This window comes from Pezoporus flaviventris, unplaced genomic scaffold (assembly GCF_033815535.1).
Source record: "Pezoporus flaviventris isolate CSIRO_AGI_PZ_B2104156 unplaced genomic scaffold, CSIRO_AGI_Pfla_v1 ptg000029l, whole genome shotgun sequence".
Lineage (NCBI taxonomy): Eukaryota > Metazoa > Chordata > Aves > Psittaciformes > Psittacidae > Pezoporus > Pezoporus flaviventris.
This window is the reverse complement of record NW_026892577.1, coordinates 14,019,018-14,036,787: the sequence shown is the minus strand read 5'-3', so window position 1 is coordinate 14,036,787 and position 17,770 is coordinate 14,019,018. Positions and strand designations below refer to the sequence as shown.

Sequence of the window (17,770 nt, the reverse complement as noted above, 5' to 3'; positions counted from 1 at the left end):
ATTTTTTTTCTGCTTTTTCCTCTTTGGTGAAAAGTTTGTTTAATTACTGAAATACCAGATAATGGGAAGCACTAGGATGAATTAAGTATCACCTTGTGATAGAAGGAACATGACTCAAATGAAAATCATGATGTACAAAAATAAAAAGCAACCAAACAAACAAAAAACACACAAAAACAAATTGTCACTTGGACATCGGAAAATTTATCTTTACTGATCTGACAGTGCCACAGTGTTTCCAGTTAAGAAATAGCTGCATGGAAGCTAATGGAGCTTCTTTTCTCCTCTAGCTTGTTGCAAGGCATAAGAAGTGATGAAGCATGCTAACAATAGCAGAATTTGACACATATGTTCATATTTAACAGGGACTGTTTGATTAACAGTTCTTTCATAAACCTTTTACAATCACTTCATTCAAATGTGTTCTAATAACCAATAGAAAAACAGAGATTAATTCTTCAGGTTCATTTTATTAGCAATGATGAATACAAATCTCTTACGAAAATATTCTTGACATTTCAATATATAAGAATTGTCTATAAAAATATACTACTACATAACAAAGCCAGTAACTTCTACAAAACATACTGTCCAACATATATTTAGCAATATATAGGACATAGTAAAAGTCATTTCATTACTTTAGGGTATTTTTACACCCTTTTTGTCAAACAAAAACTCACAACATAGCAAACTATGCATTCTGATATACAGAAGTGTTATCATCATAGAAGTCTATGTATGTTCCACCTGAAGTTACCTGCGTCTGCAGGAACATAAAGCCACAACGTTTCTTTGGATGGACAGGCAGTTATGACCACAAAAACATTCTGCTGCTAACTGCAATGTCCTGCTGATGTCAGTGTTGCACATCTGTTGTCAACACTGCCAATCCTGAATTCATGCACGGACAGAGGTTGTGGTTCTACTACCCTTGTGGGACTGATGTCACAGATGAGCCTGCTACCATGGTTAGAGAACTGGAAAACAGACTCTTCCTGGTTAAATACTGCTAGTTAGCAAGGAAGTGATTTTTCTAAGAGGCTGCCTCTCCAGAAATAAACTTTCTTCTCACAGACAGCTCTTGAACAAAAGCTCAAGGAAGAGAAAAAACTGGAAGTGTTCATACTAAACGATGATCAAGGGTAGTATTATCCATCTTGTCATTGTCAATTACAGGAACTGACATCGTAGAACAGTTTTTGGAGTTGGAAGAGACCCTAGTTTCAGGCTTCAGAAGAAAAGTGACACACTGAACTAGTTACTTCACCAGCACTGTTATGCTGAGGTTACTTCATGCCTGGTGTTAGACAAACACAGGAAATCCATTTTAATTAGGCAGAGTGCTCTTGTCTACACAATGAGCTTGTCAAATTCTTAGTGTAGATGTATTTAGAGAGCTTTTGGAGCATACTTTGACAACCAGCTTAACCTGAAGAAATTGGCTGCTGCACAGTGACAGTACATAGCTTTTTCACCATTAGCTTTCTATAGAAGAGTTGGGTATGTAAGGCTTTAAGGCTTCAAAGTCCCACTGAGGACACCAGATGAACAGTGTTTTGCATAGTAAAGAACATAAGAAATATGCTTGCTGTTACTAATACATCACTAACTCTTTTTACCCTATGTTTATGCGTAAAACAACCAATAATTAATCATTACTCTTTCTACTCAGGGCGCACTGAAATCAGCACATCAAATTAATACATTGAAACTCAAGAGAAACAACTTTATAGCATAGCAGTTGCAATGCAACAATATTCTATCATATTACTAAGGAAGGACTTCCTATTAGAAAAGTACATTTACAGAACTTAAAAATACTGTAAAGATCACAACAGGATACTACAGGTGACAAACATTAATAATATGTGTCTGATGGAAAGCTAAGAAAAGTAACATTTGACCCTGAGAAACTTGCTGCACTGAAACTTAAAGCTAAAAAAAAAAGAAATCAGAAGTAGAAATCGTCAAGAAAAAAGACACACCAGAATATGAAAGACTCCAGGCTCAACCAGTTTCATTTCAGATACTCTTAAAAACCCACATTTTAGGGTATCCATAATTTTGTATCATTTCATTCTCCTTCATGGCTTCCAACTAAAATTTTGGTTTTCAGTCTACATTTGAGGGTAAGAAAAAAATTAAAAATTGAGGTGGTTGAGAAAATATAAGCTTAAATGTCTTCCATTCCCAACATCACCTAGAAAAGCTAGTTACAGAAGCTAGCTTGTCACACGTTATCACTAGAGAAGCCCTAGTCAAGTCCTTCATTCTCATACAAGTTGAGTAATTCTATAAAACATTGATCAAAATCAAAATAATTAAAAAAAAGAAAAAATAGTGCTCTCCAACACAGGATCTTGTGTAGACTGTTACTCAAATTACTTAAATATTTAGGAAGGTTTAGGAACAGCAACAGCAAACAAGTAAGTGGAGCCATAAAGAAACACTATAGGTTTGGATAAAGTAAAAAATAATAATTGGGGGGGGGGGGGGGGGCACTACAGATATGGAAATATAATGAAAGTTACTGCAAGAACTGGAGAGAAAAATTACCAATCACTGCATCAGGTTGGTGGTTTCAGGTAGGCTTATTTTCTACACTTACGTTACGGGCAAGAAAACGGTCCTTTCTTCAGTTGCCTGTTCTTCTCCACTAACTGTAAACAAGTTTCAGTGAAATCATATGACCTAAACATTTTTTCGATGTAAGCTTCCACATTATTTTTATTCTGTACTGACAAAGCAGCATTCATAAGCTGTAATTTAAACTACTATCTAATTGCCCTTCCTAATGTTTTCACGCTGTCATCAAGTTCAGGCTACTCTGGTTTTGCCTTCTCCAAGTACCTTACTAAGAAGTTACACAGCTGGATCAGCTCCCAGGGCTAGCTCACCACATAACCACATAAGCATGAGCATTGAGCCAACGGGAGGGAGCAGGACTAGCTGACAAACCAAGTTTACATCAGTCTGAACTGCTTTGGAACCACACCTTTGTTAAGTGTCAATTCAAACACATGCTATTAAACATGAAGTGAAGCAGTAAAAAATGCGGTCTATTTTACTTCCCACCCTGAAAGCAGTTGTTCAATGACAGTGATGGCTGAGCAGCAGGAGAAACAATTCCAGTTTATAATTTCAAGTATTAAGTAGTAATTCCAAACTGGAATTTTATTATTACATCAGGCCTTAAAGAGATGTGAAAGCAGTTTCATACTACCCCTGACCTTGCCAGCAGTAGCTGAACTTCAGCCTTCATGAGAAGCAAGGCATGCATACTATAAGCATGATCTGATTCTATCACTCAAGTGAAATCTGCTTGTGTCCATAAACATATATGGATTCAGGGTGTTGGTTACATACAGACATTTACATACAAAATCTTGCACAAAGACAGCTCCTCACTTCCAGGCACATCCCAAAGTACTATGCACATTCCAGTCTTTCAGGACTTAAGTTCCAGGATCTGCCCTGCTAGGAAGCAATGCTTATTGGCAAAAGAAAAGATATGTGACATCAGTAAATCAAAACAAGAAAACATCCACCAGCATTCTCTTTTAGAAAAACACTAGAATGAGTAAATAACTGAAAACCACCTCATGATACACAGGACCAAATAAAGATCCAAGTTAAAATTTTCTCTGTGCACTACTGAGACAGGACCTCAAAGTACGTAAGACTCCATTTGGGAAAATCCCCTTATCTGATACTAAACATACATTCCTCCTCAAACATTAAGGATGCTAACATAAATAACACAAGCCTTTTTTCTTAGTATTTGTAGCTATCAAGATAAAGCCCATAAAAGTGAGAAGATGTGTAAGAGAAGCAACTAAATGCAAATTTAAAAAGATAGGCTGGAAAAATGGGGCTGAAGCTGCCCACTAGCACTGCCTGATGTGGTGTGGATGCCTCCATGCCATTCTCCCATCAAGCTCTCCCCAGACCTGTTCTGTAGAATCTCTGTTATTACCTTGGCCAACCTACATTTTCTGTGAAACTGGAATTACTTTGTGCTCTTGTAAATTCTTAGGAAAAAGGCAAAAGCTTTGTTGTAAATCCTCCTAACTTTACGAAGGCCAAAACTTAAACTTGGTCTCATAAAGAACTTTTGTACAGAAGAATCTAAACAAAAGGGTCACAAGCAGCATTTAAAATAACCTGTATTAAATACCTAAAAAATGTAATCTGTTGCATAGAATAAAGAAAGTGCAGCTACAGCATAACATTCCATACCACAAGAAATGGTGAATTTACAAGTGGTACACAATTAACTGCTGTCTCTCATCACTGAGACTGCAGCAACTAAAGAGCCATGTTAAAAAAAAGGGATTAAGTTATTTCATTATGTCTGTAAAGCAAGTGCAAATATTTAAAATTCTTTTTAGAAGAAAGTAAAGCTGAAGATAATTTTCACAAGTTAATTTTCTCTTTATATAATTTGGAAAGATGAAATAGCTTTTGTTCTTCCAGAATCCAAATTAAAAAGAAATCCCCATTTGGCATCTGTTTTGTGGAAAAAAAAAAATAAAAATAGAAAGCTTATAAATGTGCAAGCTTTATCTGTTCTAGAAAAGTTGGATGTTTATAGGATTATAACTCTTTTTTCACTTCTAAATTTTGTACTACAATCCCTCTGCTAATCAAGCACAGAATAGTATTAAATAAGCCTGGGAGACTGATTTCCACCGCTCAGAAGAACAGAGAAAGGGTCTAAGAAGTGGAGAATCAGGAATTTTAGGGAAACAAAAGCCAAAAACTTATTGCCCAGTTTTGACAGGAGGCAAGCAACTTTCAAATTTTTTTCTACTTCTCGTATTTGCATGCCTAAATATGAGAAAGAAAAGTATATACCTAATCAGCTGTTCACACATATTCAATTTTGTTAAAAAAAAATAAAAATAACAAAAAATATATATTCAACTTATTGCCCATAATTTGGTACTAAAATTTGGTAAAAGAGATATTTAAAATAAATAAAAACAAATATTGTATATATATATTTCAAGATTGTTTGTTTCTGTAATGAATTAGTGTCTGCACTGTCAGATTTCATTTTCTTTAGCTTTCTTCAAGGTTTGTCGCCACTTACGAATCGCGGTTCCAGAACTACTTGCCACTACACAAAGGGCACCACCTACAGTCCACCAAGTTGGCAGATGATTGAGAAAAAGAATTTGCAAAATAAAAGCAAACACCACATCCATTGTTTTCATTATGGCTACAGGTCCAGCTTTCTCTATCTGTAATGCTTTTGTGAGAAATATCTGACCCCCTAACCCTAACAAGCCTATTAATATTAGAAGAACCCTATCTTTACCACAGTGTGGTAAACGCCATTCATTCATAACAAACAATGCTATAACACATCCAATTAAACCAATGACCGCATAATACCAAATTGACAAAAAATAATGCACAGATTTTCCCACCTTCCTTAGTATAACGAAAGTCGAAGCCGCAGACACTGTGCTTGTAATTGCTGCTATAGTTCCTTTAAGGTGTTCTGTATAACTTCCTTCAATCCCTGTAACATTTGACCCAAACAGAAATGGTGGTCTGGCAACAAGAATCACTCCAGTGATGGCAAAGAGGGTAAACAGAAGATCCCAAATACTGTACTTCTCTTTGAGAAAGATCCATGCCAGCAATGATGTAAAAACAGGACTGCTAAAAGTTATAACCGTGGCATCAGCTAGTGGCATGACTTGGTAAGCATAGTAGAGAAGAATCATTGCACTAGAGCCAAGGAATCCTCGGAAGAAAAGAAAAATTCTTTTACCTTTTGGTCCCAAAAACCCTGTTCTGAAAAACAGAAACATCACATTAATATTGCTGGCTTGCTTATTTCATGACCAACATTCAATCACATTTAAACGTACACACCCTTCTAGACTTTACACACCTTTCTAAATGAAGGCCTTATCTCAAATATCAAAATAGTTTTAACTCTCTGACCACAGACCAATTTATTCCCATCACCACTCCCAATCACATTCAGAGTCAAAAACCTGTTCTTCTACCTATTAATTTTTCTGCTTGCAAAATAACCCAAGCGTATCTACAACTTTCCTTCTATTTTTTAAGAACACCATTTCATGGAAGATCAACACACTTGATACAATCCCTGCAGAAAATTCTACAATTCAGGGAGTCAAAGATTTTCAGTTTGTGAATAGTATTCAGAAACTATTAACTAATTAAAAAAAATGCAGCTATGCAACTGAAGTCTGAATTACAATAATCTTGCAATCTGATTTAAGCGAGTGATAATTCTACACCTATTTTTAAGAAATAATTGTAACTACTTACTTGTAGTATATTAAACCAGGAAGAACAAATGCCATTTGAAAAATACATCGAAACGCACTCACTTCCACTGAATGTACATCTTCTATTTTTTTAAGAAATAAAGAGGCCACTGAGAAAAGGAAGGCAGACAGTACAGTATAAAACAGACCAAGTCCTGGACACGCAGCTTTCTTCTTTGCTCCTGCAACAGATAAACTCAAGTTAATAACAATCCACCGGAAGATTACTCAAGTTAATCAGCTCTACATACTGCAGTGCTTTATACATTTGTAGCTATTCTTGGGGAAGCAAGAGAAACAAATGCAAATACTACATGTATTTATGAGACCTGCCTTGAAAATATATTTCACTGACCATCACAGGTCTCCAATTTTTTAATTAAAATAGGAAGTAAGAGATTAACTCTTAACACTTTGGACACAAAACTTCTCACATTTCAACAAGTCAGTGGGCTTTACAACTTGGATACATCAGCCTAGTTTGGGTGATTCACTGTAGAAGTAGTACGATTGACCACCGCAAGGACCAACAAATACAACAGACTACAAAATGGTCCATGGTCAGATTCTGAAACACTGAAACTTACTAACTTGAGAACCATCTGATTATCAATTAAGTTACTCAGGTTTCATAAGCAACTACCTAATTTCCTTTCTCACAAATACACACATAAAACTTGTGTACAGAACCTCACTTCTGTTGTATTTCATATTTATTTTGCAGCTAAATCGCCCTTTGACCTAGACCTACAAAAGTTTTACATAACGTTTTCATTTTGCTGTAAAAATCCAAGTATTTGCTTCAAATAAGTATCATTATTATATCACCATTAAGTATACAGTTTTAAGCAGAAAAAAAATTAAGTGACTTTAATTTTAAAACATCATAGGCCTGCTTAAAGTATTGATAAACTTCCATGAAGACCTTAGTTATCACCTTAGTTTGCACTTATTTAGCAGACTTCCTGAAGTAGTTTCCCAAGTCTAATAGCCTCTATTCAAGCTTCCCCACTGCCTCGGGCTCTCTTCAGGGACATACTCTTCCTTGTTCCACTCATCTTCTCCACCCTCAACTATTCAAACAATAATTTAAAAAACAAAAGAAAAAGGGCTGCTAACGGAGAGGATGAACTGCTGCTGACCTCAGCAGGGTCTCCAAAGAAACCAGCCTATTTTGCCATTGCTTTGCTGCATAGGAACAGTCTTTCCACTGAACCTAAAGGTGAACAGTGAGGAAGAGATCCCATCTAAAAATCTGAGTGGGATGTTACCTCACTCCTTTCTGTCTGCACAAAACATTGGGAGTTACCTTTTCTTTTACAACACCCTCTAAAGCTAAGAGCAAGAACTCCATGTCCCTGAGGCAGTGTTTTGACAAAAGGGTACCTCATCTCACATAGGTGTGGAAGCCTGTGGGCCTTATGGATCCTCTAAAAACCAAATCAGGAGGACACTGCTGTGAGTTGCTTAGCAACTAAATATGGGTTTGAGGGGCTTTTTGTTTCGTTTGGGGTGTGGTTTTTTTTTTTTTAAACTAACAAAACTTGTCACAAACCATTTTGATCATCCTTGAGATCAGCACTCAAGGATGAGAAACTGCACTTAATACACAATAGCTAAGACTGGACCAATACAGTGTGTATAGCATTGGTTCTGGCTTCAACAGTTCTAGAGACCCAGGTTTAACAACCACAACCAAAATTTGAAGCACGCAGAAGGCCTGCTTTTCAAGGAATCCAGCCACACTGCAACTGAAAATGAATGACAGTTTCTACTAGAAATACTTCTATTACAGCCTCTTACATAAAAGTGACTATAAAAGCAATCACCAACCAACACTGGACCAGGACATCTACCAGCTATGAAACAGAGCACGTTTAAAAAATGTTCATGAACTACATAATGTTCTAATCTACACAGTCACACAACAGAACTACAAAATCAACAATGTCTCTAATATTAAAGCAAGAGGAATCAGACTGGTCTATAACTGAAATGGGAAATCCAAACCCAGGCTGGCTTACAGATGAACACAGCACAAACAGAACTATTAACTTTTATTTCAGGCATGATAACTTGTGCAATTACTACAGAACGAAGCCAATCTAAATAACGAGAGTGTTGAAATGGAAAACCAATCAAATTAAAGTAAGCTGAAAAGATCTTATACCCAGAATTAAGGGCGGGATTTAAAGAAACAAAGAAAAAACAGAAGGAACTCATTTTTGTAAGCTAGCCAATGAACCAAACCTATCAGAAACAGTATCTTGTAATTCTAAAATTTAAACCATCAATATCTCATATTGCCAAAGCATGTACTCGGTCCAATGAGAAAGTGTTTTATTTCCTTTTAAAAATACAGTGGTGCAAGGTCTTCTACCAAAAACAAGAACTGCAGTTCTGAAGAGTACTCATTTCAAGATACATTGTGAAGAGGTTAAGATAACATTCCCACCCCACAAAATATTAAGCCTCCAAGCAAAAGCCCCATGCCATCAAAATACGGAAGCACTTATGCTTTTCTAAAAAAGTGTAGCAGTCTGAAAATGACAAAGTTTGAAGTAGCACCAAACTCTCTTTTCTGAGTGGCTGCAGGTTTGAGGTTTTTCACTTTTATTCCCTGACCATCTCCAAATGTAAGGCTTTCCAAGAATCTTTCACTCCTGTTTAAGTACTAGTCAAATGCCTCCCACTGCGCACCATTTTCTGTGTAAATTCTTGTTGCCTGTATTTTAATGCCATGCTTTCTTGAAAACAGCTTTTAAACTTGCAAAATGCAGAGAAGAAAATCACACTTCTCACATACATGCGTCTTGAGTATAGTAGCAGAGGCAGAAGAGTACTGGCTGTGGGGAAGGTGGTCAGCGAGAAGATGATTCTCTCAGACCTTCTGTAAAGCCAGAGGGTTATCCATTCTTCACACTGTAAGAAGCAGGTGAACGGCTCTCCCACAGACTTCGGGAAAGTGCCACGAGCACAACAGCCTGTGCAAGAGCTCACCATGATCATGCAGACAAGATTTAGGAGTGATTCATAAAGTTCTGCCATTGACTCAGTTAACAATTTTGCTAGACAGACTAAAAAAAAAAAAAAAAGTAAGTTTGACGAATAAATACAAGTTTCTCAGGATTACAAACGTGGGGTTTTTTCTCTCAAGATTTGTCTCAGAACTGACGTGAATTTCACTGGTGAAGCATGTTATCTCTTTTGGCCTCTCCACAGCTCACCAGCTAACAAAGACTGCTATTTAATCCATTTTCTGCTGGAAAGTCAATTATAGTCCATATTTAATGAGAAACACATTTTTAGTGAAGTTGTTTAAAAATCACACATGCCAAACTACTTCAGATAACAACTGCAAACACTATTTTAAGATGGCATTTGGGTTTTAGGAGGAAGCTACGTTAAAGTAGCAAAACCCGTGTATTTCGCTGTAAGTTTCTAGCTTTAGCAATTCAAAATAACCAAGAAGTGAAGCACAGATTAAGACAAAATAAAGAGGAACCTCACACTAAAGCAAGGTACGAATTACCAAGGAAGTCAAAGTCGCAAGTACATGGACTTGTTGAACAGCACTCATGCCCCTTCTCAAAGTTCACGCTGCTAGAACGCACCTTGATTTACTCAAACCTTACTTTGAAACTTTGGCAACAAGAAGGTCTGTCGTCCCGAAGGGATAATCGCTACTAAAGCGAAGAGCAGCAGCTCGCCCGTGAGGACTGGGAGTCAGGGAGGCGCGGCCGGAGTGGCCCCGAGCGCTTGTCCCGCTCTCGGAGGGGCACCGGGTCCTGCCCCTAGCCAACCCCGGAGTGCAAGCACAGGGGCTTAGCACCACGGAGGAGCTCGTGCCTGCCGCTAGGACGAGGAGGACGGAGAGAGGCCGCACACGCTCGCAGGGGCCCGGTGTCCCCCGCCGGGCACCAGGTGTGGGCCACCACAGCCAAGTAGCCTCGGCTGCCGCCGGCCTGTCCCCGCCCGAGGGCTGCCGGCGGAGCAGCGGGCTCAGGCGCCGGACGCCCTCTGCGGCCGCCCCAGATCGCCCTGCGCCCTGCTGCCGCGCGCTGTGAGCCCCTGTGCCCTCGGGGCCGCTTCCTCTTCCTCCGCTCCTCTGGCAATGTCACCCCGAGAGCCGGCAGCGATGCCAGGAGGGCGCTGCCCTCCCCCCCGCCCTGCCTGTCAGACTCCCCCTCTTCACCAGGTGCTTTGCAGCAGCACAGCCAGGACAAGCCCGAGCAGCAGCCACAGCCGCGGCGCTCTTCAGCGCCCGCTGCCTCCACGCCGGACGCCGGGCGCCGGGCAGAGGCAAGGCTGCCCCGTACCCGCATCGTCCTCCCGGCTCAGCGGCACCTCCGGCTCCTTCCCGCCCGCTGCCGGAACAGCGGCGGCCTCGCTCCTCTGACACAGCACCATAAGGACGTCGGGCTACCTGCGGTGCTACCGGCACAGCACAAGCCGGCAGGCACCTGGCCTCCTGCGCATGCGGTGCCACCGTCCAGCGCCACCTGGCTCCCTCCCTCCCTGCGCCCGCCCCGCGGATGTACGGCGCTTCGGGGCGGAGGGGGTGGGTATGCCAGGTCGGGGCTTAACCACCCCACAAGGCAGGGCCCCGTCTGGAGAGAGCCAGGCTGCCGGCCGTTCTGCCACGGCAGAGACCTGCCTGGGAGCCCGGAGAGAGCCAAACGCCCTTCCCGGGACAGGAGGCAATGCTCTGCCCTGCTGTCCCCTCAGCCCACGGTGGCCCACTGGGAGAAGTACGGGAGCTGTGTCCGGGCAAGGGGCCTGAGCGGGGAGGAGCGAGGCCGCGGTGCTTCGGGAGGGGGAGCTCTCACCCTGCCGGAGAGCGGAGCGGCGCGGCGCCGGCCCCGCCGGGTGACCGTTAGGCGCGGCCAAAGCCGCGGGGCGTGGGCGCTGGGAGGTGCAGGCCGCGGCTCTGCCGCTGCCGCGCTCCGAGGTGGTGAGCTTGCGGGGAAGTGAAGCTGTGGTAAACGGTGACGCAGTGTTACTTCAGGGGTGCTGTTGCGTCATCTGAGCGCCCCAAATAAAGCGTGTAACTGTTGAGCACGCGGGACTGACACCTCAAATACCGGCTTGTCAGCCCGAGCGCAGGCAGGGTCTGCGCGGGGACAGCCGCCGTCTATTACAGCTGCTCCACATTGCGTGTGTCAGCGTGAAATCCCGCCGGGGCAATATCCGCACCGATTTAAGTAGCTTTCAGCGGGCCGTTAACGTGTAGTTGCCGTGCAATTACACGATTACCTGAGCATCAGCCGTAGTATCACTGGAAGAGCTGCTGCCTGCACCCGCTGCCCTCACAGAGGTCAGAATGGAGATGCGAACCCGGTGGGTGATTTTGTCATTCTGTGTGCGTAGGAAAACCCTCACAGGGTTGGGTAGAGTACAAAAATCATCTAACCACCTTCTGGTAGGTTTTCTCTAAAAAACCGATGCTGCCTCTGTCTTTGGGCAGGGGAATCAGAGAGGGGAGCTGGTTCAAGTATACAGGCTGGCCTCTTACCCATCAAAGACTGCAGAGAAAAAGCAGCAGAATAATTTTCAAAAGCTAAAATTTCCCCCTTTTTTAGCAAGTTGAGCTGTTATCAATAATTAAAACAGGGAGGAATTTCTATTCAAAGAATAGATTTATGCTCACGCTAATATTTCAGCTGCATAAATTAATCAGTGTTTATTTCTTTATTCTTAACAAGGGGAAATGTAATCTGTAGCTTTAGAAAAATGAGTAATAAATGGTAAATGCAAGCCATTTCACACAAACTATTTCAAACTTCCCCTCAGACTACCTCATAAGAGCAATTTCAGGCTCTCTTTGTCTCTGATTTAGCACATTTTATAGTCCATGCTAATCCACCAGAGGCCATAAATATTACATTATCACAGAGCTAGCATTTGATTAATGTGACCAGAATTATTTCTCAATTTATTCTTAAGAATTAGATGTGTTATATCAATTATTAAAAAAGAGAAAATAAGAAGTTTGTGTTGAAATCAGGATTAATTCTTTCTACAGATTTACATTATCCAAACTCCTCTTTCTAGAAACCAACAAAGTATCTGCTGCACTAGACATAAACTCCTTTTATTAAAGCTTCTGTCAGCATAGTCCTCTACAAAGGCCATTTTCAAAGCTCGTCTTTCCTTATGGAGATGACATGGCAGCTTCATGTCCCACAAAGGGGAGAATCAGGCCAGCAACATTTCCCAAAGAGACACCCTTATTACTTCTGCCAGATGCACTTCCCTATCCCTCAGAGTTTGGTTTAATTTGGAGAGGGAGGTGCAAGTGAACCTGGCAGCATGCTGCTTTCCCAAGAAACTTACACTTTTCTGTACACTGGGCCAGTGCTTACAGGTCACTGTTCCATGAGTAACACAAAGGCAGAGCTGCCCTTCCTCACAGGAGTTTTGGTGAAAGACTGGTGGAGATCCTGCTTCTCACCAGGCATCTGGGGTGTCAATCCCATGGGTCTCTAGGGGAAAGACCCAGCATGTCCCTTGGCCAACAACCAAGAAGCAGGCTTGCGGAGTGCATGCACCCACAAAAAGGCCTTTCCTCGTGGTCACTACATGAGTTACCTCTGTAGCCAGCAGCAGCAGAGCGGCTGGCTTACTTGAGCCTTTGGTGAAGAAAAACAGAGCCAAAACATTTAATCCATAGTACAGACGCAGAACAAAGTTTAGTGAGTTCTTATGATTTCTGGCTATTTGTTTATATACTGTGTTAAAATGTGCAGATTATGTGCTTTATAATATTGTCACTATGAAACCCAAAGTAAACTTTTTAAGTGACACAGTGCCAAATACTGTGGTGTAGAGAGTTTCAAAGAGACTCTGCAACAGCTTCTTCCATCCCCCCTCCATGTCTGGCTTTGAAAGGGCAGTGTTTGTTTATGCCAAGATTCATAAAGTGTTCTGTTTGCTCCTGGTCAAACTGCCAGGCTTGCCTCAACTTGAAAGCTTCCAAGTTCTGCTTGCAAAGTGCAACACTCCTCTGAGTAAGGAGGCAGAGCAACTGCAGCTGCCCAAACCAACCAGTAGGCAAAAGTAATTTGCAGTCATGCTGCCCTAGACTGGAAAATTAAGTAGCTTGCATAAATGTGACAGGCCAATGGTTTATGCTGTCCTTTCAAGTACAGATTAAGCCTCATCTGTACAACACAGTGCTCAGAACTAGCTGTTCCTTTCTCCAGCACACTGCCAAAGGCAGAGCAATAAGGACCTCCTGCAGTATCTTGCCTGATTGCAAAGTCCGTGAGAAAAAGGTTTAGTCAACTTGGGCAAACTGACCGTTGAAAGGAGTTAGCTGAATGTCCACACACAAAGAGACTACTCTTTGAGTGTGGTCAATAGCTCGATGTTCAAGTGGAGATCAGTAATGAGCTGTGTTCTTCAGGGGTCAGTACTGAGACCAGCCCTGTCCCTGACATCTTTGTCAGCAACATGGACAATGGGATCAAGTGTACCCTCAGCAAGTTTGTTGACAATACCTTTCCTATGGAGGCTGAGAGAGTTGGGTATGTTCAGCCTGAAAAAGAGAAGGCTCCGGGGATAACTTTAAGCAGCTTCCAGTGACTAAAGAGGACCTACAAAAAAGCTGGAAGGAGATTTACAAAGGCATATAGTGATAGGACAAGGGGGGATGACTTTAAACTGAAAGAAGGGAGATTTAGATTAGATATTAGGAAAAAATTCTTCACTATGAGGATGATGAGACACTGGCACAGGTTGCCGAGAGAAGTTGTGGATGCCCCATCCCCAGAAGTGTTCAAGGCCAGGTTGGATGGGGCTTTGAGCAGCCTGCTCTAGTGGAAGGTGTCCCTGTCCATGCCAGGGATTTTGGAACTACATGAGCTTTAAGGTCCCTCCTAACCCAAACCATTCTATGATTCTAGAATGGCATTTGTCTGGTTTCCATAATATTGTAAGAGCAGAGAGGGAGCCACCTTCTCCTGTGTACTTACTTCTCTACATAGAGTTTTCTTGGGTTACTCTTTTCAAAGGAGGAATATTCTCATCCTCATCCAGAATTTAGGCAGACAGTTTTATCATTATAAATGCCAGGAACAAGAAAGTGCTTTGTTGCAGGTTGATATATAGACCTGACAGGTACTTAGGAAAGTACTGTAATGAGTCATTGGTCTGGATCTGTGTGCCTGGTGAGGGATCCTTTGGTGTTTGGTTTCTGTCTCCCTGCCTGCAAGTGCTGTCTCTGACTCGTCAGTGTGACTTTTCAGAAACAATTAACTGGCACAAATGACAAAGAAATTATGTGAGTTTTGTGGAGAACCGTGGGAGTTTTCTATGAGATTATAAAACCTTTATCCACTATCACATAATTCCTTTAATCCACTGCTTAAGTATTCTAATAAGCTTTTTGAAACACTGCTGCCTCTTGGAGGTTTAGTGAGAACCAAATAATATAAACTCAGGGATCCCTGGGACTGAACAAGCCCTTTCTCACCTCACCTAAGGGCAGCACTAAGGACTCTGCAGAGCACTAGTGGTAAAAGCCACAGGCTGGATTCCTGGGTTCTGCATGTGGAACACTGATGACATTTAGCCTAGTTTGATCTTAACACAGCTGTGCCACCAGTTATGTATTGCTTAAGCTATAAAAATAATAGATTTAAATCAAGCCATCAATCTGTATTGGTGAGTTTCATTCTGTAAAAATGCTAATTTTTTTTAAGACCTTAACTTGGGATTCAAGTTGTCTAGCAGTAAATTCATTAAACCTAATATAGGCTAGTGCAAACGAAGTAACATAATAAACTTGAATTCATTCCTTTCATTCTGAAAAGGTTAAATGAAAAAAAAAGATAAGAAATACTTTGTCAGCTTCTGAAATGGATCCAGTTCTTAAGTGCATTGTAATAACCATTTACCTCTGCACCTGAATGCCATAAACCAGTTGATTATTGCAGCACCAAGGAGTTTCATTGTCCCAATCATTCATTCAAACTTCTGGTCAACCCAGAGTTGTTTGAAAATCGCAGAATAGCTGAGGTTGATGAACACATCTGGTGTCTTGAAAGGTTGCCTAGTCCAAATTCCCCTGCTCAGAGCAGGGTCAGCTAGAGTTCAGGACTGTGTCTCTTGGGTTTTTAGATATCTCCAAGGACTGAGACTACACCACATCCTTGGGCAATGTGCTCCAGTGTTCAATCCCCCTCACTCTTAAAAATAAATAAAAGTTTAAAATGAGTGAGCCCTTGTAGTCTCGCAGCCCTATGAAGATGTGGTCCATATGAGCTGCTACCATTCCATCAGAATTCCAGTGCATGCCTTAGTGGTTTTTATGTCCATCTCATGTGCTAGAAGAGACCCATATATATCAGTTTCTGTGTTAAAGTGAACAGTGCATGATACTCAGTTTTGCCATCACCACTAATTGCTTCCACATGTATATATACAACTGTTGTACAAACATTTAATCTTGTGTCAACAAACATATTTAGATGATCACAGTTTTCTTTTAATGAGTTGGTGGTGGTACTGAATAGTATTATAGTAATAGGAGATAGGCATGAACATTGTAACAAGAGAGAATCCTGCAATTACATTTAATATAATGGAGAGATCCTGGGGCTCTTTTTAACTGTATTTTTCAGATTGCACTATTACCAGTTGCTCTTCAGAAGACTGAAAGTACTGAGGCAAGTACATTGAGGAGGAAGCAAGGAGTACATGTAACAATAATCTTATGTGGTTTTCAGAATGAAAGTTTGGTGGTTTTTTTTACTTCCAAAGAACTGAAAGATAATGGATATGCAGAACAATATTCAAATTCTGCTTCTATACTGAATATAGAAGCAGTATTAAAGATGTGCTGCTTAGCACATGGTCACATAAAGGTCATGCAGCATTGCTTCTATCCTTAGATGGCTTAATTGCACTGCTTGCTAAGCATTCAATCACTTGCTAAGCATTCATCAAGTCTCTGTAGCTAGTGTTAATGGGAGGATAAATTAAAAATCATTTTCCACATACACTCACTTGAAGACAGGAAAATCCATGGTAGAACTGTTTTTGTTGGTCACGAATGAATGAATTTCTCCAGGCCAGGCCACTGTAAGTTTTGTAAAGCATAGTGGCAGGTGGCATTCGGGTATTCATCCTGGAACTCAGAAGAGCGAGCTGCACTTGCTGTCTTACTGCAGTGAAGGTTTACTGATTGTTTTTAACATGTAACAAATATACTCTGCTAAAAAGGCAAAACTTAGTGAGTTAATCTCAATGAACAGAGGTTTTAGCATCTATCTCATGTGTATCTCAGGTGCCTACCCACAGATGTGTTTGTAGTTATTTTATACCGTGACACAGTGAAGATAGTTAACAGAATTCCAAAATGCTTCAAACTAGCAGTGCTTGATAAAACATATATTGCAAAGCTATTATTTCTACTTCTTTAGGAGAATCTATGTTTTGAATACAAACATGGCAAAGCAACCAATGTGAAAGCCTGAATTTGGAAAATCTTTCTGGCAAAAGAAGTGCAGGTGGTGTTTTACTCAGGCATATTTTTTCATTTGGTTGCTTGAGAATATCTGAGTCCTCACTATTTTTGAGTTATTTATTGGGGCCATTTAAGCAGTGAAGAGCTTGCAGCTCTGGTGTGTTCCCTTTCACTTACTGTACTTTCTGATCTGATATGTCAGTACTATTGCTAGGAATGCAGAACATTAAGAGCGTAGCTGTAAACTAACCAAAGCTGTGTTCCCTTTGAATACCTCTTTACTCAGAAAGAGTAAGATTATCCAGTGCTTACAGAAATGCACAGTGAACAAAAAAGAAATAAGAGAAAATAAACAAGGAATACAGAAAAAACCCAAACCACAACAACAACAAAACCACAAAAAACCCCCAACCAGCCAAACATTTATGTCATTTGATATATGGAAGAGAAGAAATAAGCATCCTAGCATTTGTGTATGCATTACCCTGGGAAGTTGCTTCTTCTGGTAGGCATCTCCTCCTGTTAGTTGCTTAAATTTAGATATTTCCAAAATAAAATGCTTTCTTTTGGAAATATCTAACTCTAATGTTTTGACATTTTCAGTCCCCAACATTATTTTTTTTTTCATTCAGAATTATTTCCCCAATCCATCCCAATTTCTGGATAATTTGAAAAATTGTGTTTTGCAATTTTGATAACTACATATTTTTTTTCTACCTTTTCCTTGGAGAAGTTCTTGGAAATCACCTGGGAACTTGTCATTCAGTGCAAATTGCCACTTACATATTGCAGAGATGACTATCTAAGCTCATTCAATGCAGCTACCACAGTCAAAGGGCTTGGAAGAGGGAAGGGCAGATGCTGTTTAAACTATAGATAGAGAAAACAGGACTAGACAGCAGGTATCAGTTGCCATTCTGCAATATGCTTGAATAGAAATAATGTAATCATTAAATATATGCTCTTTCTAAATTACTCAGTG

The 17,770-nt window shown here is 40.7% G+C and overlaps 1 protein-coding gene across 2 annotated transcripts; it reads right to left on the bottom strand.

Annotated features, from left to right (window-relative positions):
* Positions 1-4,961: 4,961 nt before the first annotated feature.
* SLC35G1 (solute carrier family 35 member G1) lies at positions 4,962-10,841 on the bottom strand. 2 transcript variants are annotated; one of them, XM_061459162.1, is made up of 4 exons: positions 10,513-10,841; positions 6,319-6,499; positions 5,789-5,811; positions 5,548-5,676 (listed from the first exon to the last, which is right to left on the bottom strand). In XM_061459162.1, the coding sequence occupies exons 1-4, from the start codon at positions 10,640-10,642 to the stop codon at positions 5,579-5,581; spliced, it is 432 nt and encodes a 143-aa protein (XP_061315146.1). In that variant the 5' UTR covers positions 10,643-10,841; the 3' UTR covers positions 5,548-5,578. The 2 variants fall into 2 exon arrangements, with proteins under 2 accessions (XP_061315144.1, XP_061315146.1); XM_061459160.1 differs by having other exon boundaries at positions 4,962-5,811.
* Positions 10,842-17,770: the final 6,929 nt, after the last annotated feature.